We start from the raw sequence: 26,312 nt of genomic DNA on the forward strand, positions 1-26,312 counted from the left end.
GGGATTATGTAGCTTTCTGGCTGTCACTGGACTTGAATTCTCATCCGTCCTTGCTAGAATATCTAATGGTGAGGAATTTGGGGAGATGTAGTCCAACAACATCTGAAAGGTGAATCCACTTCCCAGCTGTGCTACCTCAGTTGCATTGACAGGAGTGTCAGGGGAAAAACATGGGGTTTTGTGCAGCAACTCAATGTTCCACTCAAGATATTGATTAGTTTTTAAGAAAGCATGACTTAAAAAAAAAAAAAAAAAACAGACAACACAATAAAATGACATAGGGAGTATATCATACCATCTGGAAGCGGCTTGCAAGACAAAGCATCATCAAGGTCCTTGGCTGTTGAGGGGTCAATGGTGAAGATGCATTCTTCTCTATCAAAGAGGGGAAGGAAAAAGGAAAACTTACTTGCCTGGCATGCAAAGAGCAAAAAGACAAACAAAGGGAAAACAAGCAACCAGAGACAATGGTTTCCCAAGACAACTCTTTTGTTCTGTCGTGATCCAGAGTCTGTTAACATCAATATTTTATTGAAGAGACAAAATCATGAAGGAAGAATGGTCTATCAGTGCTTAGTAGGAAATGCTTCTCGACCTCCGCAGAGGGACTCAGTCCAGTTCACAACAAAAGATTCATAAACAAAAGTTTAAAACATCACATCTCATAATACACGTACACATTAAAATACAATCATACAATTACATAAGGCCAAGTCGTCAGAATGAAGTCACAATTCATCGCTATCCGTCTGTGTGGTCAGGAGTTATTGACTCACTCATCAAATGCCAAATTCCAGAGCCAAGTTTTCACCAGTTTTCTAAAAGTCAGGAGAGAAGGGGCAGTTCTAATCTCCAGTGGGAGAGAGTTCCAGAGCCGAGGGGTCACCACCGAGAAGGCCCTGTCCCTCGTCCCCACCAGACGCGATTGCAAGGGTGGTGGGACTGAGAGCAGGGCCCCTCCAGAAGATCTTAACAACCTTGATGGTTCATAGGGGAGAATCCGTTCGGACAGGTAAACTGGGCCAGAGTTGTTTAGTCGTTTATCTCTTACTCAAAGATAGCTAAGTGATGGTGGGTTCAGATCAAGGTAGTCCCAAAATGTAGCCCTTGAAGCTCTGACCCCGATTTTAAAAAGCATATAATTGTTTCATCACCCCCAACCAGATCACTAATGCTGAAAATGGAAGTTTTGCACCCATCCAAACTTTCATATGGCCCCAAAATAAAATAAAAAATGGGGGTGCACTGAAAACCGTCCTATATTGAAACTTGGTGATACAAGTCACTTCCTACAAAGTTGGCTAAGATCCACACTTACCTGTTCTTGGTCTAGAGCTGTGGTTCTAAACCTTTGGTCCTCCAGGTGTTTCGGACTTCAGCTCCCACCATTTTTAACAGCTCATAAGATGGCTGGGATTTCTGGGAGATGGAGGATCAAAGGTTGGGAACCACTGGTCTAGATGCTTTCCTCTACTGAAATGAGTTCATCCCTCCCTTTCTCTGCCAGCCTTAAAAGGTTTAGTGAGGGTTTTTTTTTTTACCATCTGTGGATAATGCAAACAAGATTCCCTATTCCCCAAATATTGGGCATCTTTTTCACACTTTCTAGTTATGATAGAAGCCCTGGTTCACCGTCCTATATTGAAACTTTCCGTATATTTAGGACTGGTGTAAACTAGGGATATGAAGGATGGTCATATTTTTCATCCTCAAGGAGAAAGTATTTTTAACAGCAAGATACCCAAGGAAGAAGAATATTATTTTTTTGCAAAATAAGTTAAAAACACAGGGGCCTGATCAGAAAACTGGATTGGTGTCCTCCCCCTCTCATCCACAAATACATTGTTTTTGGTGCAAAAATGTAGGGTTTTCCAGAAATATATTTTCCCCCAAAAAATCTTAAAGTGCAAGAAATGTGCAGAAACTCTCACAATTTCATGCATAAGGCAGAAAAGAGTTGAAAGTACAAAATTTAAGGACAAAATAAGTGAAGATTGAAATCTTTAAAGTATTTAGAGTACTAAATGGCATAAAGGAGTACTTGGGGAACCGGTGAGTGGTTTTGCAGTAGAGAGGCAAGGGTAAGAGATGGGCAACATCAAGTCTGCACTATACACTGGAATTTATTTGTTTATTTTTATTTATCATGTCAGGGAACTGAACAGTTGTATTATATTTTTGACAGAACAAACAAACAAACATATAAAAGACACAGAGTTTGCAAGCTTGGTAGTTGATTAGATGTCCTTTGACCAGTATCTGGCCACTTGGAGTGCTTCTGGTGTCCTCCAATGTGCATGTGGCGGGGCTCAGGTTGCATTCCAGCAGTTGGTCTGTAGTTTGCTCTTCTCCACACTCGCATGCCGTGGATTCCACTTTGTAGCCCCATTTCTTAAGGTTGGCTCTGCATCTCGTGGTGCCAGAGCGCAGTCTGTTCAGCGTCTTCCAAGTCGCCCAGTCTTCTGTGTGCCCAGGGGGGAGTCTCTCATTTGGTATCAGCCATGGATGGAGGCTCTGGGTTTGAGCCTGCCACTTTTGGACTCTCGCTTGCTGAGGTGTTCCAGCAAGTGTCTCTGTAGATCTTAGAAAACTATTTCTTGATTTAAGTCGTTGGCGTGCCGGCTAATAACCAAACAAGGGATGAGCTGGAGATGTCTCTGCCTTGGTCCTTTCACTATTGGCTGCTACTTCCCGGCGGATGTCAGGTGGTGCAATACCGGCTAAGCAGTGTAATTTCTCCAGTGGTGTAGGGCGCAGACACCCCATGATAATGCGGCATGTCTCATTAAGAGCCACATCCACTGTTTTAGCGTGGTGAGATGTGTTCCACACTGGGCATGCATACTCAGCAGCAGAGTAGCATAGCACAAGGGCAGGTGTCTTCACTGTGTCTGGTTGTGATCCCCAGGTTGTGCCAGTCAGCTTTCGTATGATATTGTTTCTAGCGCCCACTTTTTGCTTGATATTCAGGCAGTGCTTCTTGTAGGTCAGAGCACGGTCCAGAGTGTCTCCCAGGTATTTGGGTGCGCTGCAATGCTCCAGTGGGATTCCTTCCCAGGTAATCCTCTGGTAATACACCGGAATATTAGCTATATTAATCAAATCCATGAATAATCAAATCCATACATATTAAACCCACAAATATTTGGGGCCGGTAGCAATAGTAAACAAATTCCAATGGGAGAGAGAAGCTCCTACATTATGCATCAAGAACCATGAAGGATCTTTCATGTTGCAGTTATCTGATGGCCTTCAGCCTCCTTTAACAGACACTTGCAAGATTCCTAAAAACTCAAAAGCAGCATATCAACAGTATTGTGCCTGAGGCACACTATAACGAGGCACAATTGGCAATGTGTAGTCAATGTCAATAGAAGACATTGTGCATTAAGTGCTAAAATAATAGTAGATGCTGAATGTCCCCTGTACAGTGACCCCAGAGGAAGATTTCTGAAACCCCTGCTGATGAAGGAAAATGAGAACTCTCTCGTAGAAGTGGTTCAATTCCTCCTGAGTGGCTCCAAGAATGACGTAACCTATAAAGTGGCCCTTTTTGCTTGGGCTGCAAAAAAATCAGAGTGAGATAAAATCACCACAAATTGCCAAGTATGAATTTGATTTATATGTCAGAAATTTGCCTGTACTTGCAAGGTTTTTACATGAGCTTGAGAATAACTTTGTTTAATGTCTTCTGTACTTATTTTTTATCTTGCATACACATTTCAGCACTTTGTCCTGCATTAATCAACTAGCATTAATTAATATAACATTAATTAATGGAGTTGTTCTGAATGGGGCTGATTGGGATGTGATTATATTTGATTTTGGGTTGTTGTAGGTTTTTTTGGGTTGTATGGCCATGATCTAGAGGCATTCTCTCCTGACGTTTCGCCTGCATCTATGGCAAGCATCCTCAGAGGTAGTGAGGTCTGTTGGAAATAGGACAATGGGTTTATATATCTGTGGAATGAACAGGGTGAGACAAAAGACTCTTGTCTGCTGGAGCTAGGTGTGAATGTTTCAACTGACCACCTTGATTACCATACAATGGGCTGACTGTGCCTGGAGCAAACCTTTGTTGAGAGGTAATTAGATGTCCCTGCCTGCTCCCTCTCTGTTGTTGTGCTGTTCTAATTTTAGAGTTTTTTAATACTGGTAGCCAGATTTTGTTCATTTTCATGGTCTCTTCCTTTCTGTTGAAATTGTCCACATGCTGGTGGATTTCAATGGCTTCTCTGTGTAGTCTGACATGGTGATTGTGAGAGTGGTCCAGCATTTCTGTGTTCTCAAATAAAATGCTGTGTCCAGGTTGGTTCATCAGGTGCTCTGCTATGGCTGACTTCTCTGGTTGAAGTAGTCTGCAGTGCCTTTCATGTTCCTTGATGCGTGTCTGGGCAATGCTGCTGCGTTTGGTGGTCCCTCTGTAGACTTGTCCACAGCTGCATGGTACACGGTAGACTCCTGCAGAGGTGAGAGGATCCCTCTTGTCCTTTGCTGAACGAAGCATTTGCTAGATTTTCTTGGTGGGTCTGTAGATAGTTTGTATGTTGTGTTTCCTCATCAGCTTCCTTATGCGGTCAGTGGTTCCCTTGATGTATGGCAAGAACACTTTTCCTCTGGGTGGATCTTCATCTTGACTCTCGTGGCTTGATCTTGGTCTTGCAGCTCTTCTGGTGTCTGAGGTGGAGTCTCCATTGGCCTGGAGAGCCCAGTTGAGGTGGTTCAGTTCATCTTGGAGGAGGTGGGGTTCGCAGATTCTTTTTGCACGGTCTGCCAAGGCTTTAATGGTGCTTCTTTTTTGACTTGGGTGATGGTTGGAGTTTTTATGTAAATATCTATCTCTGTGTGTGGGTTTTCTGTAAACGGTGTGACCTCACTACCTCTGAGGATGCTTGCCATAGATGCAGGCGAAACGTCAGGAGAGAATGCCTCTAGACCAGTGTTTCTCAACCTTCCTAATGCTGCGACCCCTTAATGCAGTTCCTCATGTTGTGGTGACCCCCAACCATAACATTGTTTTCGTTGCTACTTCATAACAGTCATTTTACTACTGTTATAAATCATAATGTAAATATCAGATGTGCAAGATGTATTTTCATTCACTGGACCAAACGGCACAAATACCCAATGCACCCACATGTAAATGCTGGTGGGGTTGGGAGAGGACTGATTTTATAATTTGGGAGTTGTAGTTGCTGGGATTTATAGTTCACATATAATCAAAGAGCATTCTGAACTCCACCAGCGATGGATTTGAACCTAATTTGCCACACAGAACTCCCATGACCAGTGGAAAACATTGGAAGGGTTTGGTGGGTATTGACTTTGAGTTTGGGAGTTGTAGTTCACCTCCAGAGAGCACTGTAGACTCACGCAATGGTGGAGCTGGACCAAACTTGGCACAAATACTCAATATGTGCAAATGTGAACACTGGTGGAGTCTGGGGAAAATAGACCTTGACTTTTGGGAGTTGTAGTTGCTGGGATTTATAGTTCACTACAATCAAAGAACATTCTGAACTCCACCAATGATAGAATTGGCTCAAACTTCCCACATGGAATCCCCATGACCATCAGAAAATACTGTGTTTTCAGATGGTCTTTGGCGACCCCTCTGACACCCCTTCGCGACCCCCTCAGGGGTCCCGACCCACAGGTTGAGAAACACTGCTCTAGACCATGGCCATACAGCCAAAAAAACAACCCAGTGATTCTGGCCATGAAAGCCTTCGACAATATATTTGATTTTGATTCTGTTTTTTCGCTTGTGAAGTGCTCTGGACCGAATGATTTTGCACACCTGGATGCGCATATACACTCTCAATCTCTATTTTTTTCTTTCACACATATACATATGGAAAGGGAGAGGGAAATGGGAAGATTTCCCCTATTGTGCACGCAGCCCTGATTCTCCAGTGACAAACCCACTACAGTTATAACCTACAGAGTATCTTGCTTCCATAAATACATATTCCTTCAATTAAAAGCCCATTAATGAATGGAATTTCAAAAAAGCCTCGGCATTCCAAGATACACTGCTTACATAACGTCTCAATTTACAGTCCGCGGCAGAATCATGTCCGTGAGAGAGGAAACGCCCCACATAGGAGGCTTTCTGGGTGTCTGTACCAGGACAGGTTACAAACCAGGTGATGCTGCCGTGGCCCAGGAGCAAATCCCGGGACTCTCCGCACCAGGCTGCACACAGTAGCAAGGGAGGGGAGTCTCAAAACAATGGCCCTCTTGTGCTGACAGGTCTTCGCAGAATGGATTTAAGGGCTCCTCTCGAAACCAGAGGCCGCTGGGGTTTTGTTCAATGGAACAGGTCACTTATTCCAGCTGTTTTGGCGCAGCAACCGCAAAGCCCCGCCACCCATCGCGATCTGTAGCTCCGGGCGGCTTAGAAATTAATAGACTGGCAGCGGCAAAGAGCCCCGTGCTAGAAATGAATGGAACATAAATACGACGGTGCCAAAACTCGGAGAGTACATCGAGGGAAATGTAGCTGGGAGCCGTGGCACTCGGCTTTGAGAGGCTGGGCCAATTACATCTATTAGCAAGGAGGTCACGCATGGGGCCCCGGTTCACCAGAGTCCATGCATGCAGCAGGGAGTGCCGAGCTCCCAGGCGCATAGGGCTCCGCATGTCCCCAAAAGAAACAGAAAAGAGGGGGAGTCCTGCAAACGACATGCTGGCTGAATTGCAAGGCTGGAGGGAGGACCGTTTTAATATTTTGAACTGCACAATACACCACAACTCTACAGCTGGAAAGGCTCTGAGAGGGAGTTAGATATCATTTAACACATAACCTCCAACTGCCCAGATTTGGAAGGGACAGCCCCAATTAACCCTCTGTCACCCCCACTTTTTTCAGCTGCCTTTAAAATGCCCCACTTTCCTCCTGTTTTCACTGTCCCATTTTAGAATCATAGAATCCTAGAGTTGGAAGAGACCTTGTGGGCCATTCAGCCCAACCCCATTCTGCCAAGAAGCATGAAAATCACATTCAAAGCACCCCCCAAGAGATGGCCATCCAACCTCTGTTTAAAAGCTTCCAAAGAAGGAGCCTCCACCACATGCCAGGGCAGAGAGTTCCACTGCTGAACAGCTCTCACAGGAAGTTTTCCTCATGTTCAGGTGGAATCTCCTTTCCTGTAGTTTGAAGCCGTTGTTCCATTGCATCCTAGTCTCCAGGGCAGCAGAAAACAAGCCTGTTCCCTCCTCCCTATGGCCTCCCCTCACCTCTTGATCCATGGCCCTCATCATAGAATCATAGAATTATAGAGTTGGAAGAGACCTCATGGGCCATCCAGTCCAACCACCTGCCAAGAAGTAGGAATATTGCATTCAAAGCACCCCTGACAGATATAGCCATCCAGCCTCTGTTTAAAAGCTTCCAAAGAAGGAGCGTCCACCACACTCCGGGGCAGAGAGTTCCACTGCTGAATGGCTCTCACAGTCAGGAAGGTCTTCCTCATGTTCAGATCGAATCTCCTCTCTTGTAGTTTGAAGCCATTGTTCCATTGCGTCCTAGTCTTCAGGGAAGCAGAAAACAAACTTGCTCCCTCCTCCATGTGACTTCCTCTCACCTCTTGATCCATGGCGCTCATCATAGAGTTGGAAGAGACCTCATTGACCATCCAGTCCAACCCCCTGCCAAGAAGCAGGAAAATTGCATTCAAAGCACCCCCGACAGATGGCCATCCAGCCTCTGTTTAAAAGCCTCCAAAAAAGGAGCCTCCTCCACACTCTGGGGCAGAGAGTTCCACTGCTGAACGGCTCTCACAGTCAGGAAGTTCTTCCTAAAGTTCAGATGGAATCTCCTCTCTTGTAGTTTGAAGCCATTGTTCCGCGTCCTAGTCTTCAGGGAAGCAGAAAACAAGCTTGCTCCCTCCTCCCTGTGGCTTCCTCTCACATATTTATACATGGCTATCATATCTCCTCTCAGCCTTCTCTTCTTCGGGCTAAACATGCCCAGCTCCCTAAGCCGCTCCTCATAGGGCTTGTTCTCCAGACCCTTTATCATTTTAGTTGCCCTCCTCTTGTCAACATCTCTCTTCAATTGTGGTGCCCAGAATTGGACATAATATTCCAGGTGTGATCTATCCAAGGCGGAATAGAGGGGTAGCATGACTTCCCTAGATCTAGACACTATGCTCCTCTTGATGCAGGTCAAAATCCCATTGGCTTTTTTTGCCTCCACATCACATTGTTGGCTCATGTTTAACTTGTTGTCCACGAAGACAACAATCTTTTTCACACAGACTGCTCTCGAGACAGGCCCCCCCCCCATTCTGTATCTTTGCATTTTGTTTTTTCTGCCTAAGTGGAGTATCATGGGTTACGGCTAGGGTCAGGGTTAGGGTCATGTCTCCTCTCAGCCTTCTTTTCTGAAGGCTAACCATGTCCAGCTCTTTAAGCCACTCCTCACAGGGCTTGTTCTCCTGACCTTCGATCATTTTAGTCTCCCTTCGTTGATCTTAAATTGCTGCAAATTTAATTCAGTTTGGAAATGTTGTTTGAGCTCAATTAACTCAATTTCTGAATAATTAATATTAGGAAGAAAGTCCTGATAGTAAGAGCATGAAAAAGCAATTGTTGTTTGCGAGCTCTTGATTCTTAGGTACAGAGAGGTGGCTGATTCAGCCAGCAGATTTTTAGGAATCATAAAAAATGGGGGGAATTATTGTTAATTGATTGATTACTGCTGCATTTTCAGGGCCAGGCCGTGCAAGAGGCACATGTGGATTTCCTTAACTTGGGTGCCAAAATAATTGGGTCGTGGGACACTTATTCCTTGTTAATATATTTATGAAACACAAGCGCGCACACACAAACCACAAAAACCTTTTTAACAATATAAACCACACATAAGAGTTGAAATTAATAAGTCACTTGCTACCTTATTATGTACTACATAGTAATAGAAAAAACACAAAAACAAAACAAATTGAGGAAACAAGGCTTAGCGTCCCAACCTCTTCCCAACTGAAGGTATAATTTGCTTCCAAGACCAACATCCCCTCTTACTAACTATATTGCTTTATTTACCAAACTGGATAACATATATGCCTTTGTACTTGGCATTATTTCTACCACTTTTGTAACATAGTAACAGATGATCTGCTCCAATTTTCACTCCGCCCTTGAGTGATACATATTGCTGTAATTATTATAATTGATTTATATTGCGCCATTAATGTGCACTCAATCCCCTATTTTTGTAGATTTGATTTTTATGGATTTGATTAAAATATTCTCTCTAGTTCAAGGCAAAAGACTGATGCACTCTGGAGAGAAATCAGAGTATATTCACTGATGTGTTACTAGGTCCTCCAAGACAACTCCGCAGTCTACTTCTGATGGAGAACACCTCTCTAGGAAAATCCCTAGATCTTCTAGTGGTGATCTCGGAAGCTAAGCAGAGGGCAGGCGGGAGATTTGAACTGTTTTCCTTTGTATTTTCTCTATAAATATGCTTGTAACTGCCCTGGCAGCATGCTTGTGGTGGAATTATTCCTACAATGCATCCGATCTCAGCTGAATCGCTAATAAAGACACCTCGATTGCTGAACTTCTTCCGCTTTGGTGAGGATTTATTATTTTAAATATTTTTATCGCTGAAATTGGCTTTTTCTGGCCTCGCCAAGGTTTAAGGACTCTCTTTGGTGCAGTCCTTGGGATCTCCCTAGCTGGGGAGATCCTCCCAAAAGCAGCTCGATATCATTGGGATACTGTGCTTGTAGGGGCAAAGAAACCAAAGTATTTCCCAAAAAGGCAGAAGCCCCCTTTCTAATGGGGAGGGCAAGGATGGACACCACAAAAGTTGAATCTTTTAAACTGCAAAAAAGCTATTCATTGTTTGGTCATAGCAATAACGACAAACAAACATACGGGGATACAATCAAAGGGTTTGTCGCCACCCACAATGGGACTGCAGAGCTTTTATAGTAAATGGAATATACATTTTCATTGGTTCCCAAAGACAAATCATTTCATTGGTCTAAGCTAGCTATGACACCACTCTGATGGCTGAAAGCGAGGAGGAGCAGAGGAGCCTTCTAATCAAGGTGAAAGAAGAAAGCGCAAAAGCTGGGTTGCAGCTAAACATAAAAAAAACCAAGATGATGGCAACAAGAATGATTGACAACTGGGAAATAGAGGGAGAAAACGTGGAGGCCGTGACAGACTTTGTATTTCTAGGCGCAAAGATGACTGCAGATGCAGACTGTGGCCAGGAAATCAGAAGACGCTTCCTTCTTGGGAGGAGAGCAATGTCCAGTCTCGATAAAATAGTAAAGAGTAGAGACATCAGACTGGCAACAAAGATCCATTGCCTAGTCAAAGCCATGGTATTCCCTGTAGTCACCTACGGATGTGAGAGCTGGACCTTAGGGAAGGCTGAGCCAAGGAAGATCGATGCTTTTGAGCTGTGGTGTTGGAGGAAAGTTCTGAGAGTGCCTTGGACTGCGAGAAGATCCAACCAGTCCATCCTCCAGGAAATAAAGCCCGACTGCTCATTGGAGGGAAGGATACTAGAGACAAAGTTGAAGTCCTTTGGCCACATCATGAGGAGACAGCAAAGCCTAGAGAAGACAATGATGCTGGGGAAAGTGGAAGGAAAAAGGAAGAGGGGCCGACCAAGGGCAAGATGGATGGATGGCATCCTTGAAGTGACTGGACTGACCTTGAAGGAGCTGGGGGTGGTGACGGCCGACAGGGAGCTCTGGCGTGGGCTGGTCCATGAGGTCACAAAGAGTCGGAGACGACTGAACGAATGAACAACAACAACAACAACAACAAAGCTAGCTATACAGTTGTTCATTTGTTGTTTATGATTTTGATTGACATTATAGCACACGTGGGATCCTAACAATGGCACAACTATAACATAACTATAGTCCATTGTTCTCTGACCATGACTGTATCTTATCTGTTAGTCTGTTGCAAACATGGCTCCAGAGCGACTGGAAAACTTGGGGGTTCTAACTAGCCATCAGCTAGCTGGTTTTGTCCGGATATACTGTTATCCTTGAATAGTAACTTCTTCTTTGGAGTACTGATTTCTCAAACAATCAGACTTATGTTTGGGAGAAAAGTATCTGTTGCATTTTGGTGGTGGATGCTGCTGGTTTCCCCCCCCCCCCCCCCCCCCCAGGTCTGTTGGATTTTCGGTATCCTGACCTGTCTCCTGTAATCTTGGAATCCTGGAACCTTGAACCTTTGGACTGGCTTTTGACTATGGTATAGATTCTTGATCCCTGGACTTTGTTTATTGAACTCTCGGCATTTGATCATTGGACTGGACCCTTTTGACTACAAAGTTATTTTTGCTATCAGTTTTTGTTTATTCTGTAGCTACGTACTATCTTTGTGCTTTATATTTTGGACTATAAAAACAGCCAGCAAGTAAGTGCTGTTGTTAAAACTGGGAGTTTGATTCATCTCTACCTAAATAAGGTAGAGACTGGCAACATGACAGCAAGAGAGATATAATTTCAAAAAACAATGATGTTGAGTAGGCAACTTGAACTAAGAGCCTTTTTTTGCCTTGGCCAACTACTTTTTTCCTTGCAGACAGAATATAAAATGTAATTTTTTATAAGGTCATTACATTTCAGGAACAACAGTCAGCTGTCAGAGGAGTGACCTCAATTACCGCCTTTTGTTTATCCACATTCAGATTTTGTGGGTCTCACTGAAACTTTAATGAGGCATATCCATGACATTTAACTGTAAAGAATGAGTGACTACATGTCTAGACACCTACATCTTTAAGCTGGTCTCATTTCTCTTCTCGTTGGGAGCAGACACACAGGGGTTGGTGGCCCATTGGGAATTCTTCCCAGGAACTAGCTTCTCATGCTCCTCTTCTCCCAAAACTAATGGACTGGCCTTTTCAAATTAGGTGGGAAATGTATTTTTAGGTCCTTGGGTTTCTACAGAATCACCTCGAGGCCCTCACTGAGCTCCTTCTTGGAACTAAAGTCAACTAGACACATCTGAGATCTGGAAGCCAGCCACCTTTCCTTGGGAACAGGCATGCTTATTATTTATGCACACCGTCTGCTGTAGCAACTAAAACAAAAAACCTTCTATTCCTTAATATTAAGACAATCTCGCAGAGGAAAGGCATGGTCCCAGAATTCCTACGCATCTTTCAGAGAACCAAGGCATGGTCAACCGACTGTACTGAAGACACCCGGAAGAGCTGGAAAAGATGGAGGAATGTATGCATCGAGGTAAAGAGATAGACAAAGCACTTCCTACAAGAAAAATCTAATATTTGGAGTTTCTCAGATTAGAATAAGTAGGAAAGTTGGATGTGGGCTTGAAATTTAATAAGCAAAGGGAAAGGTGTGTTATTTGGGGGAGGGGGTGTCTTTCTCACAATTCTAGGATTTAGAAAAAAAAGGGGGAACTAACAACCCCTTTCAGGCTGATTTATTTCAGCATTTATTGATTTACAATATTTATATTCCACCCTTCTCACCCTGCAGGGGACTCAGGGCAGATTACAATGCACCTATACATGGCAAATATTCAATGCTATAGACATACAACATATATAGACAGACACAGAGGCTATTTAACATTCCAGCTTTCTGGCTTCATGAGGGTATGCTTGATTCCGGCCACAGGGGGAGCTGCCGCTTCACCATCCACTTGTGACACCCAGTCCTTGATGGAGTACTTCCTCATTCTTATGGACGCTGCTGGAAGGTTTTATGGTGCTGTAAATTAGTTAAATTAGCCTCCCCGCATAAAGTGATACCTGAATTTCCGACTTGACAGATGCAACTGTCTTTCGGGCTGCATAGGTCAACAACAAGCTAGACTATTAATGGTCGGGAGATTACTCCTACCCAGACTGGCTTCCAAAGTATGACCTCTCGGTCAGTAGTGATTTAATGCAACTGGCTACGAACAAGCTGTTCCACAGCCCGGTCCTAAAGTCAAATCTAATGAAGTGGACTGTCACATGTTTAAACATGACTACCATGTCTGTTGTTAACCTTCTCTTCTCCAGATTAAGCATATCCAGCTCTCTAATTTACTCCTCACAGGGATTCATGGTTTCCAGACCTTTGACCACTTGGATTATCCTCCTCTGGATCCCTTCCTGAATTGTGGTGTCCAGAGCTGTGCAAACTTATCATTCCAGGTGAGATTTGACCAAAGCATAATACACGATGGACCCTATTTGAAATCACTGTATTTCTGCAATCGTGAACTTTAGAGGGAATTAATTAACACCCCACTTTGATCCTATATGCGACCCAATAAACAAACTCATGGAGAATGAGATCTTCATAGCTACAATCAAAATGTTTTTGTTTCACTCCCAGTATCAGAAGTAGTGGAGTCATATGTAACTGAAAACCAGACTGGACAAGCTCTTGGTTTGATGTAGTAGTGACTCTTATGTTCACTTGTTGTTCATTCGTTCAGTCATTTCTGACTCTTTGTGACTTCATGGACCAGTCCAGGCCAGAGCTCCCTGTCGGTCATCACCACCCCCAGCTCCTTCAAGGTCAATCTAGTCACTTCAAGGATCCCATCCATCCACCTTGCCCTTGGTCGGCCCCTCTTCCTTTTTCCTTCCATTTTCCCCAGCATAATTATCTTCTCCAAGCTTTCCTTTCTTCTCATGATGTGGCCAAAGTACTTCATCTTTGCCTCTACTATTCTTCCCTCCAATGAGCGGTCAGGCTTTATTTCTTGAAGTATGGACTGGTTGGATCTTCTCGCTGTCCAAGGCACTCTCAGAACTTTCCTCCAGCACCATGTGGTGTGTTTACTACCACGTCTATCTCACCCAAATTGTTGTGATGGGACACAGACAGCTGCACCACAGCAAATGGTTCAAGATTTAAGCCTAGAATGATCACTTAGCATAGACGTGCACTGTGGGTAGGCCCATGGTCACCTAGCTATCTGATTATTCAGTACAGTACTTAACTAGGAAAACACAGTATGTTTCTGGCTACAATTCCTCGGTTGACAGGTTGACTGACTGGCATTTCTCAGGGAACCAATTTGATTCACAGGCTGTCCGTTGGCTAATCCATCCCCTAAGACCCAAGTTCCTTACAGAGGGAGAAGGAATAAGAAGGAGACCAGACAAGCTTCGATGAATGAAGTTTTAGCATCATCAGGCCATCTGAAACACTCACTTCATGTAATGAAAGAATCTGGTTCTTCCATTGTTTCAGCTGCAGCAATGAGATTTCTGGGCCGGTTATGCCCCCACTCTCACTCCAGTACAGGAAACTTGTTTGCGTCATGTCATGTAACCTTTGAGAGAAAGCCTCAAATGCAAGCAACTCTGCAGCATTAATGTGTTCTTCTACATAGCTTTCCGTATTTCAAGTCTTCTGCTTCATCTCCTTTGGGAAGTGGATGAGGCATGCTTTCCAAGCTGCCTTTCTGAATCAGAATTCAGAAACAAAGGTCTGCTAAGACTTGGTTATAAAGAAAGCATCATCAATGAGGGAACGGGATTAAAAGAGAATGGCTTATTATTAAAACCAGCAGCTATACCACGTCATGTCAGGAGCAACCTGAAGAAACTGCAAGTCGCTTCTGGTGTGTGAGAATTGGCCATCTGCAAGGACGTTGCCCAGGGGACACCTGGATGATTTGATGTTTTATCATCCTTGTGGGAGGCTTCTCTCATGTCCCCGCATGAGGAGCTGGAGCTGATAGAGGGAACTCATCCACCTCTCCCCAGATTTGAACCTGTGACCTGTCAGTCTTCAGTCCTGCTGGCACAGGGGTTTAACCCACTGCGCCACCGGGGGAATTAGATATTACTAAATTAGATGGAACTAACTTATTGCAATTCTTTGACGTCATTCACAAACATAATTTCTTACCCTTGCCCGAGGTCATTTATGAAGAAACAGAGATCGGAAGAGGCCTTTTCAGAGCTCTGGCAAGAAGGAGTGCAACACAGACTTGGGAGCTAGATAAAACATTAATTAGAAGCACATACATCTATTTTATACTGAGTCAGACCATTAGGTTGACTAACTCTTAATGTTCAGTACTTTTACACTCAGTATTTGAGGAGCTTCTGGGTTTCTGTCCCTATCTTCTCCAGCCTTATTTGGAGATGTCAAGCATTTGGACCTGGAACTTCCTATGTGAAGAGCTCTGTCCTGTCTTGGCTAGTAGCCACAGAGACCTCTTCCCTGGGTTGTTGTAGGTTTTTTGGGCTATATGGCCATGTTCCAGAAGCATTTTCTTCTGACGTTTCACCTGCATCTGTGGCTGCATTCTCAGAGATTGTGAAGTCTCATAAGCTCTGAGGAAGCCGGCGAAATGTCAGGAGAAAATGCTTCTAGAACACGGCCATATAGCCCAAAAAACCTACAACAATCCAGTGATTCTGGCCATGAAAACCTTCAACAATACATTATACCGCTTCCCTGTTTAGTCAAATAATCCTTTCCCAGTGTCTCACAATCCTTTGCTCTGCCTTTTCCACTGACCAATGGCAGAGACATCCTCAATCGGAACAAGACTCATTAACCTGCAGTATGGCACTCCTCTTTGAGGGTCCAGTCACAAGGAACCCAGCTTGCCATTCTCCCTGCTGCTGTTCCAAACTTATCAGTTCCCTACATATTACTACACATCCCGTTCTAGGAACACAGGCTTTGAGGTAAGAACAATCATGATGTAACAAGCTATTTGACAGTTAACTGATTCCCTACCTGCCCAGGGGAACCATATGCTCTTGGAGTCACGGGTCTTCCCTTCCAAATCCCTAAACACGTGCTGCTAAGATCAGCCGCATGTGTCCCTCCACTCACTCATTCTGTCAGCCCATAAGCCATAAAGTTTAATATGAACACTACTAATCCTCATGCACATCAGCACCATTCTTCAAGAATGACAGAAATTTACTTGGCAGGCAGCGCCAGGACGCAGGGACCATCCTGTTGCCCAGGGATTCCAGTTACAAACAGTGCTAAAGGCAGCAGCTCCATGTCTAGAACAGAACAAGGGTGAGGCAAAACTTCCTGCCCCTGGCTTGCTCTGACGAAGCCAAGAAGGCACAGGGTTGTTGTAGGTTTTTTCAGGCTATATGGCCATGTTCTAAAGGCATTTTCTCCTGACGTTTCGCCTGCATCTATGCCAAGCATCCTCACTACCTCTGAGGATGCTTGCCATAGATGCAGGTGAAACGTCAGGAGAAAATGCCTCTAGAACATGGCCATATAGCCCGGAAAAACCTACAACAGCCCAGTGATTCCGGCCATGAAAGCCTTCGACAATACAAGAAGGCACAGTTATTGTCGAAGCATCTCCCTTTCACAGGGTTATACAGCCATGCAATGCCAGACCTTGGAATTCACAAAGAATTTCAGCACAAATCACCCTGATAAGCTTACTTGCTTACTTAGGTGATCCCTCATAGCCTGAGGATGATGGCCTTCCAAGTGTAGTGTCTTGGTGGCAAGTCCGTAGGTAGCTGTGGAGCCCTATTCTTGATCTACATGTTCTTCCCCAGTTAGGACATTGGTTTCCAGGTGGAAGGTGGTCACCGTCAGGGTGGGCTTGACGTGCCTTCCTCTTGTCACGTTTCTCCCTTTTGCCCTCCATTTGTCCCTCTTCAAATTCTGCAGCACTGCTGGTAACAGCTGACCTCCAGCTGGAGTGCTCAAGGGCCAGGGCTTCCCAGTTCTCAGTGTCTATGCCACAGTTTTTAAGGTTGGCTTTAAGACCATCCTTAAATCTTTTTTCCTGCCCACCAACATTCTGTTTCCCGTTCTTGAGTTCGGAGTAGAGCAACTGCTTTGGGATACTGTGATCGGGCATTTGGACAATGTGGCCAGTCCAACAGAGTTGATAGCGGAGGAGCATTGCTTCAGTTCTGGTGGTCTTTGCTTCTTCCAGCACACTGACGTTTGTCCTCCTGTCTTCCCAAGAGATTTGCAGGATTTTTCAGAGGCAGTGCTGATGGAATCATTCCAGGAGTTGCATATGACATCTAGAGACAGTCCACATTTCACAGGCATATAACAGGATTGGGAGGACAATGGCTTTATAAACAAGCACCTTGGTCTCCCTACCGATGTCCCAGTCCTCAAACACTCTCTGCTTCATTTGGAAAAATGCTGCACTCGCAGAGCTCAGGCAGTGTTTTAGTTCAGTGTCATTGTTGGCTTTTGTGGAGCGGTGGCTGCCAAGGGAGCGGAAATGGTCAACATTTTCTAATGTGACACCATTAAGCTGTATTCCGGCCCTAGCTACCTATCTGACCGCATCTCTGCCTAGGAACCCACCAGGACTTTGAGATCTTCCGGGGAGACCCTGCTCTCGATCCCACCTGCTTCTCAAGCTCAGCTGGCGGGGACGAGAGATAGGGCCTTCTCGGTGGTGGCTCCTCGGCTGTGGAACGCCCTTCCTACGGACATTAGACTAGCACCATCTCTAATGGTATTCCGCAAAAAGGTGAAGACCTGGATGTTTGTGCAGGCGTTTGAGTAATTTAGTGCAATCTGGTAATGGAACATAGGAATGGAACAATGGACGACGAACCTGGACTACGCTTGGATGATGAGAAGATTGGGTACGGTTGTTTTTTGTAATAATTGTACATTGTAATTGCTTATTGGTAATTTATGGATAATGTGTTAAGTCAATTGTTATATGTTGTATGGAACCACTGCTGTTTCTACTGTTTTTACTGTTTGTGAACCGCCGTGAGTCGCCTTCGGGCTTGAGATACAGCGGTATATAAGCAAAGTAAATAAGTAAATAAATAAAATATTTCATGGCATTGCAGAGGGATTGGCTGGTGCCTGCTGGAAGAGCACTTTGGTTTTCTCAATGTTCAATAAGAGCTGAGCTTCCTGTATGCTTCTGCACCTACCTCTGTCTAAATCAGGCATGTGCAAACTTCAGCTCTCCAGGTGCTTTGGACTTGGCTGTTAGGAATTGCGAGAGTTGAAGTCCAAAACACCTGGAGGGAGGGCCAAAGTTTGCACATGCCTGGTCTAAATGCACAAGACACAAAGATCTTTTTCACTCTTTGCATGAATGTGAAACAAACATCTCCTGTGTATAAGTATGAATGCTGGTGAAGAAACCTGGCAGGAAAAAAAATCAACTCATCTGAAATGCGAGGCTCGAGGAAGAGTTATATGGATACCACAAAATGTCTATAAGACCATTATGTAGGTCCAAGGGCAAACCAAGCCTGAACTCTCCCCAGGTGGCAAAACAACTGAACTAATACAATTGCACTTTGGATCCTTCAGGAGATAATACGACACTTGAGAAAATATGATAAAGATATATCAACAGATACCAAAGTCAGAACTATCTATATCCTAGCATTTCTGATATCTAGGCATGAGTGTGAAGGCCGGACAGTGAAGAAAGCTGACAGAAAGAAAACCTATGCCCTTGAAATGTAGTGCTGGAAAAGAAGTCTATGGATATCAAGAACTGCTAAAGAGGCAATTAAATAAATCCAAGAGCAAATCAGAGCTAAACTCTAACTAGAACCCAATTTGATTGAACAGAGTCCATTATACATACTTTGGACACTTCGGGAAATGAAAAAGACAAAAATATGGCAGGCAGGTGAACTGATTCAAACAAGGAAACTGCAACTCTGAAGTCTGCTAGAATCATAGAATCATAGAATCAAGAGTTGGAAGAGACCTCTTGGGCCATCCAGTCCAACCCCATTCTGCCAAGAAGCAGGAATATTGCATTCAAATCACCCCTGACAGATGGCCATCCAGCCTCTGCTTAAAAGCTTCCAAAGAAGGAGCCTCCACCACACTCCGGGGCAGAGAGTTCCACTGCTGAACGGCTCTCACAGTCAGGAAGCTAGCCCTGATTATTTCTCTCATTCTGAAATCAGTTTATCTGGGGGAGAAACTTACAGTTTTCCTGGGCTTATTGGGTTAGAACACTAGTGAGCGAAAGAGGATACGACACAGGCTGATAGTGGTAGTGGGCAAAGTGTGGGGCTCCAGGCCTCAATGTGTAACCCCTGAAATCGTTCAAACCCCCAGAACTCCAAAATTGTTTTGAAATTATTTTCTGGGAAGACAATTTCAGGTTCCCAAACCCCACCCGAATGGTCAAAACTGCTGGGAAGCACATTGGTTTACCCCAACCTCAGTTCTCCTGCATCTTCCCCAAATCCTTTGAAAATGTAAAAACAAAAATCACAAAATAAAGCTGGAGGTGATCTGGTGGTACTTGTCCTAATCAGTGATCACAATGGCAAGCCAAGGTCTAAACCAGCATTTCTCAACCTGGGGGTCAAGACCGCTGGGGGAGTTGTGAGGGGGTGTTAGAGGGGTCACCGAAGACCATCAGAAAATCATATTTCTGATGGTCTTAGGAACCTCTTTGGCAAAGAAAGCTGAAGATCTCTATGCCTGTCCTTTTCTTCCCTTTTGGAAACAGATGGAGAATCCTCTCAGCTGGCCTCTCAACCAAGGAGAGGGCTGTTTCTGAGACTCCAAGCAGGGAAGGGAGAACAGGCGTGCTCAGCGCATAGCAGTGTGTCAAGGTCTATCTTCCCCAAACTGCATAAGTGTTCAAATTTGGGCATATTGTGTATTTATGCCAAGTTTGGTCCAGATCCATCATTCTTTGAGTCCACAGTGCCCTCTGGATGTAGGTGAGCTCCAACTCCAAAACTCAAGGTCAATGCCTACCAAACCCTTCCAGTCATGGGAGTTCTGTGTTCCAAGTTTGATTCAATTCCATCGTTGGTGGAGTTCTGAATGCTCTTTGATTGTAGGTTAACTATAAATCCCAGCAACTACAACTCCCAAATGACAAAAGCAATCCGTCCCCAACCCCACTAGTACTCAAATTTGGGTGTACTGGGTATTTGTGCCAAATTTGGTCCAGTAAATGAAAATACATCTTTCATATCAGATAATTACATTATGATTCATAACAATAGCAAAATTACAGTTATAAAGTAGCAACAAAAATAATATTATGCTTGAGGGTCACCACAGCATGAAGAACTGTATTAAGGGGTTGTGGCATTAGGAAGGTTGAGAACCACTGGTCTAAACAGTCAGAGGTCTAGGAAACCAACAAGTTCTTTTGGGATTGAGCTAGAAGAATTGTGATGCTTGTCTGAGGTCAATTCTACAAAGGCACAAGTAGGTGTTGGAATACTGTCAAAATGGATCAGATGTCCTTAGCAGAGAAACCTCGTGTAACTGGTTGATTAATAGCTCCTGGTTCAACTTCCCAGCTTCTCTTTGGTTAAGTAGCATTTCTCATAAAGATGGTGTGACCACCAGAGCCTCCCCTTTTGCTGGCATCTACCTATCAACATATTATGTGTTTTGTCTTGAAATTGCTGGGAGATGCCAATTTCCATTTCAGCCACTTGAACTTGCAAGGGCTCCAAGGCCTACTGGGAGTTCTTTGCTTCAAGTTCAGCCACTGACGGTTGCACCTGCTCATCTTCCTCACTATCTGAGCAGAGCATTATTGGGTGCATTGGTGGCTCGTCAGAGGTTGTTGTTGTTGTTCATTTGTTCAGTCGTTTCCGACTCTTTGTGACTTTTTGGACCAGCCCACGCCAGAGTTCCCTGTTGGCCGTCACCACTCCCAACTCCTTCAAGGTCAATCCTGTCACTTCAAGGATCCCATCCATCTTGCCCTTGGTTGGCCCCTCTTCCTTTTTCCTTCCATTTTCCCCAGCATAATTGTCTTCTCTAAGCTTTGCTGTCTCCTCATGATGTGGCCAAAGGACTTCAGCTTTGTCTCTAGTCTCCTTCCCTCCAATGAGCAGTCGGGCTTTATTTCCTGGAGGATGGACTGGTTGGATCTTCTCGCAGTCCAAGGCACTCTCAGAACTTTCCTCCAACTCCACAGTTCAAAAGCATCTATCTTCCTTCGCTCAGCCTTCCCTAAGGTCCAGCTCTCACATCTGTAGGTGACTTTAGGGAATCCCATTGCGTTAACTATGTGGATCTTCGTTGCCAGTGTGATGTCTCTACTCTTCACTATTTTATCCAGATTGGACATTACTCTCCCCACAATAAGTAAGCATTTCCTGATTTCCTGGCTGCAGTCTGTGACTGCAGTCATCATTGCACCTAGAAATACAAAATCTGTCACTGCTTCCATGTTTTCTCCCTCTATTTTCCAGTTGTCAATCATTCTTGTTGCCATCATCTTGGTTTTTTTGATGTTTACCTGCAAACCAGCTTTTCCACTTCCTTTTTTCACCTTGATTAGAAGGCTCCTCAACTCCTCCTCAAAGGTACAGGAGCGAAAAAGCTCCCCAACACCTCTGTGGTTGCCTACACCATGCTTCCCCTGACTCCCAATTATATTAAAACAATACTAGAACCCAGTGAGTATCATCTTCTGAATTATGGAGGATTCAGGATTGAGAGAAGGATGCAATTCTTCACACAGCCCATAGCGTAATGGTAATCTAATAGTTACTTGTGAAAAGCAATTACTGTGTATACTTGAGTATAAGCTGACCTGAATATAAGCCGAGGCACCTAATTTTACCACAAAAAATCTGGGAAAATATATTGACCCAAGTATAAGCTAAGGGTGGAAAATGCAGCATCTATTGGTAAATTTCAAAATAAAAATAGAAACCTATAAAATTACATTGAGACATCAGGAGGTTAAATGTTTCTCTATCATTCCGATACTACAGAGAATATAAGGAGTGTGATAAGGCTTAGAAAGAGAGGCATGTGCAAGGCTACGTCAGTGAGTTTGCAGCCAGCACCCAAACCTAAACCATTCAGCAATTCAGCCTGCCTTCCTTTGAGACCCCCCCTCCGCCTCTTCTAATCAAACCCCCTTTGACTGGATGCCTCTCCAAAGAAAAAAGAACAAAAAGCTCTTCCAAACTGCAGGGGGGTCTCCTTGGAAATCCCGTCTATAGAAGCAACATTTAATTAACTCTAACGACAGGGGTGCAGCAGGCTCATTAAATACCCAACACCAATGTTAATAGAACTTCTGCTCTCCATTCTCTCAGGCGACGACACTGATTTATTCGCCTGTTTGTTTGTTTCGGGTGCAGCATTTTGGGCTCCCAGAAAGGCACCCATAACAGTCGAGGCGCTGCTTCAGGATGGCTCCGAGCAGGCTTTTCGGCTTCCAACGGCACTCCATCCCTGGGATCCTTCAGAATTCCTTTCCGCAACACCCTTTTACCACACTTGGTATTTTTAGCTCATTGTTTTCTATTTTGGCAGCTGAGAAAGAGCAGTTTGTAATTCTAGCTCCAGTTTCATATTCCTTCTTAAAAGTGAATACAACATCCTGTTTATAATAATAAAATCACTAGTTGGCAGGATGACACTGGACGGAAAAAAGAAAAGAGGGAAAGGGGGAAGAATTTGCAAAAAGAAGGAGAGACAGAGATGGAGAAAGCAACTGGAAAATTGAGTGCTAGCAGATTTCGGTGCCAAGTTTCACATTTGCAACGGTCCAGAGGAGGTCACCAGTCTTTTGCTCGCAAGTGAAGATGGGGAAGTGAGAAAGATCTGCCTTGTTAGACAGCGCAAGCCTGCGCTTTTCAAGCAAGGACTTTGCCCTTTTCAGGAAAGACCATTTGAGAGGGTTTTTTCCACCGTCATTCCCACAATAGGAGACATGGAAAAGGCAGCGCAGCTCAACCCAGAATGACCCTTTAATCTCTTGTCTCTCTCCAGGATTTGGGGTTTTCTTTTCCCTGCGCTCCGGGAGGACTTTCCTGGCTGGGTTACTGATCCCAATTCGGCAGCAGGAGAAACCCAAAGATATGAATGAAATTAAAAACATTTGGGAGAAAATGCTGATGCGGCCTGGGACTTTTCTCAGGTTTGCTTTGCGTTTCCCTCTCTGGCGTCACTCCTGCAACCATTGCTGGGATTTAGCATCTTAACATTTCCATTCAACCTCTTTGCTTTCCACCTGAACTCTCCCACAAAAATGGGCAGTAAGGGGCAATTAAAGAATTCAGGCCAAGGAAAGGAAGAGGCTCTGTGCTCAACGATCACGGCTGCTGCTTCCACACGCCTCGAGCCCTCCTCGTGCTTTCTAAAACCACAAATGCAAATATGGACCTTTCCACTTCCAGTGGCTTTGTTTGGTTGCGAAATATGGGCTCTAAACAACCAGATCAGAAGTGTTCAGGGAATTGCTGAGTTTTCTTTCATCCCCCCCCCCCCCCACATTTTTCCATGCACTTTAATGTAAGATGCCCTGAAGAAGAAAAGCCAATGAATTAGTTTCTATTCTTCAACCAGGAAATCAGAAGACACTTCCTTCTTGGGAGGAGAGCAAGGACCAATCTTGATAAAATAGTGAAGAGTAGAGACATAACACTGGCAACGAAGATCCGCATAGTCAAATCAATGGTATTCCCCATAGTCACCTACAGATGTGAGAACTCGACCATAAGGAAGGTTGAAAGAATAAAGATTGATGCTTTTGAACTGTGGTCTTGGAGGAAAGTTCTGAGAGTGCCTTGAACTGTGAAAAGATCCAACCAGTCCATACTTCAGGAAATAAAGCCTGACTGCTCATTGGAGGGAAGGATAGTAGAAGCCAAGATGGAGTACTTTGGCCACCTCATGAGAAGACAGGAAAGCTTGGAGAAGAGAGTGATGCTGGGGAAAATGGAAGGAAAAAAGAAGAGGGGCCGACCAAGGGCAAGATGGATGGATGGGATCCTTGAAGTGACTGGATTGACCTTGAAGGAGCTGGGGGTGGCGATGGCCAATAGATAGCTCTGGCATGGGATGGCCCAGAAGGTCACCAAGAGTCAGAAGCGACTGAACAAATAAACAACAAAAAAACACCTTACTTTAAAAATAATAGTAAAAACAATGGACTCCAATTATAGGAAAGGATTTTGTAAAGTTGATGGTATGATGAAATTATGAGACACAAAGCAAAATAACAAGTGGGCCATCCCTTATTTGAAATGCTTGGGATCATTTCAGGCCCAGGAAGACATTTTTTTAAAACCAAAAGTAAACTGAAAGTGACATCTGGTCAAGTCCTGTTTTGAAAAAAGGCCCCTTCTGTGGCCACAATGCCCTGGGGAGATGAAATTATGATAAAATCCTGCCTCCAGCCCCTAGATTTAAAGATGGGCTCAAAGCCAACCTTCAAAACTCTGGCATAGACACTGAGAACTGGGAAGCCCTAACCCTGGCCCTTGAATGCTCCAGCTGGAAGTCAGCTGTGACCAGCAGTGCTGCAGAATTTGAAGAGGCACGAATGGAGGGCGAAAGAGAGAAACGTGCCAAGAGGAAGACGCATCAAGCCAACCCTGACCGGGACCATATTTGCATTTGTGGTTTTAGGTGTGAATGTTTCAACTGACCACCTTGATCAGCATACAATGGGCTGACTGTGGTCAGTTGAAACATTCACACCTAGCTCCAGCAGACAAGAGTCCTTTGTCCCACCCTGGTCATTCCACAGATATATAAACTCTTTTTCCCAGTTCCAACAGACCTCACTACCTCTGAGGATGCTTGCCATAGATGCAGGCGAAACGTCAGGAGAGAATGCCTCTAGACCATGGCCATACAACCCGAAAAAAACCTACAACAACCCATTCCCCAGAATTGTTTTTGTGTAGTGGCATAGACAAGAAAGGCAAAGGGGGAGAAATCCCTGATGCACACACACACACACACACACACACACACACACACCCCACGTGTTCTCTAGCAAAGCCACAAGGCCTGGAGAGCTGATGGGAGGGGGTGTCTGTAGGCCTAAAGAGCACGGCCAATACTTGTGGGCCCCATGTGTGACCTTTGATGTCATCCATCAGCACTTTATTAATTCAGTGCTTCCGCAGTATTATGAAGCAAAAGGAAGTCTAGACTGCCAACTGTTTTCACTGCGAAAAGCCCACAATCCACGAAAGCTCACAAGCGGATTGGAGATTTCCAAGACTGTCAATGATCCTGGCTAGATTTCTTCCTTTCATAAACTGGAGGGAAGGCATATGTCATAAAAATGTCTTCTGAAAAGCTGACAGCTTTATTCCCCTACGTGCCCAATGAAAGGGATCCACGCCACAAGGAAGCCTCCTACTGTCGTGCTTGCCGCAAAAGCCATTAAAAAGGTACTGCCTGAACCCCTCCGCAGCCCAGCATTCCAATATGCGGCAATATTTCATACACTGTGGGGGAAAATAATATAATTTTTTCAAAAAAGAGGCAATGAGGTTCCCAAGATTGAGTCGTTTGCTCAAATGTGTACGCTGTCCTCACAAGTCCTTTGAAGACAGACGGCCAAAAGGCAAAAGGGCAGCTCCGCTCCAAGCCAGAAGAGAGGACAAACAGGTCCCCTTCCCAAATAATCCCCCACAGTGTGTTCACCATCCCAAGACAAGTCAGGTGAGGGGAAGACAGAAGCAGGAAAAATATTTGGGAATTACCTTAAGTCTCTTCTTTTGGCCAGTTCCTCGGGAGGGATGACCCAGGGGAGGTTCTGGGGGAGGCATCGCAGGACCTCTGGAGCAAAGTCAGAGAAATCCACCCCGTATTCTGTCAGGATGCCTTCCGTTTCCGGCTCGATTTCACCAGCCTGCCCAAGACTTTGGGCCAACTGCCTGCGGAAAAATGGAAAAGAAGTGTACGTTCCTTTGAGTGGTTTTTACAAGATAGTTTACAGTCCCTGTCGGAAATGAGGGTGGGTGGGTGGGTGGGCTGGCTGTGGTTATGGAGATGGAGGGGAGAGAGAGAGAGAACGAGAGCAGGGATGTGCTTTTCAGAGGTCTGCACACTGTGCAATGCCATCGAGAGGAGCAGAGGGTGGCCCAACGTGAACTTTTATTTATTTATTTATTTGGGGTGCTTCTACCCCACCCTGCCTAACAATTACAACATACAATGCGATATACAATACACAAATTTAACACATAATATCATAGTTATAACTGATTAAAACAATCAGACAGTAGACTAGCAGCAATTAAAAATACATCTTGTGGTCAGTGTTCACCAAATCCAAGTCCGTAAACCATTTAGCATTGTCGTTGTCCATTCCTACTCTGGTCATTATTGGTTGTCTTTGTCCATCTGCCAGCCTACCCGAAGGCCTGGTCCCACATCCAGGTTTTTAGCTTCTTCCTGAAGGAGAGGAGGGATGTTGATGTCCTAATATCCCCGGGGAGTGCATTCCACAGGCGAGGGGCCATCACCGAGAAGGCCCTGTCCCTCGTCCTCACCAGTCTCGCTTGAGATAAAGGAGGGGCCGAGAGCAGGACCCCCTCAGCAGATCTTAAACTCCGAGGTGGGATGTAGAAGGAGATACGTTCG

The 26,312-nt window shown here is 44.6% G+C and overlaps 1 protein-coding gene across 2 annotated transcripts in view; it reads right to left on the minus strand.

Moving 5' to 3' along the window:
• Nucleotides 1–26,312, minus strand: part of DIS3L2 (DIS3 like 3'-5' exoribonuclease 2) — a 334,011-nt gene that overhangs the window by 132,398 nt on the left and 175,301 nt on the right. For both annotated transcript variants that reach the window (XM_060767323.2, XM_060767322.2), the window contains exons 10-11: nucleotides 25,430–25,603; nucleotides 296–375 (exon numbers count right to left, since the gene is read on the minus strand). In XM_060767323.2, the coding sequence (XP_060623306.2) occupies nucleotides 296–375; nucleotides 25,430–25,603 (254 nt within the window). The remainder of the gene's footprint in view (nucleotides 1–295; nucleotides 376–25,429; nucleotides 25,604–26,312) is intronic.

The sequence above is a fragment of the Anolis sagrei genome, chromosome 3 (genome assembly GCF_037176765.1).
Source record: "Anolis sagrei isolate rAnoSag1 chromosome 3, rAnoSag1.mat, whole genome shotgun sequence".
Taxonomy (NCBI): domain Eukaryota; kingdom Metazoa; phylum Chordata; class Lepidosauria; order Squamata; family Dactyloidae; genus Anolis; species Anolis sagrei.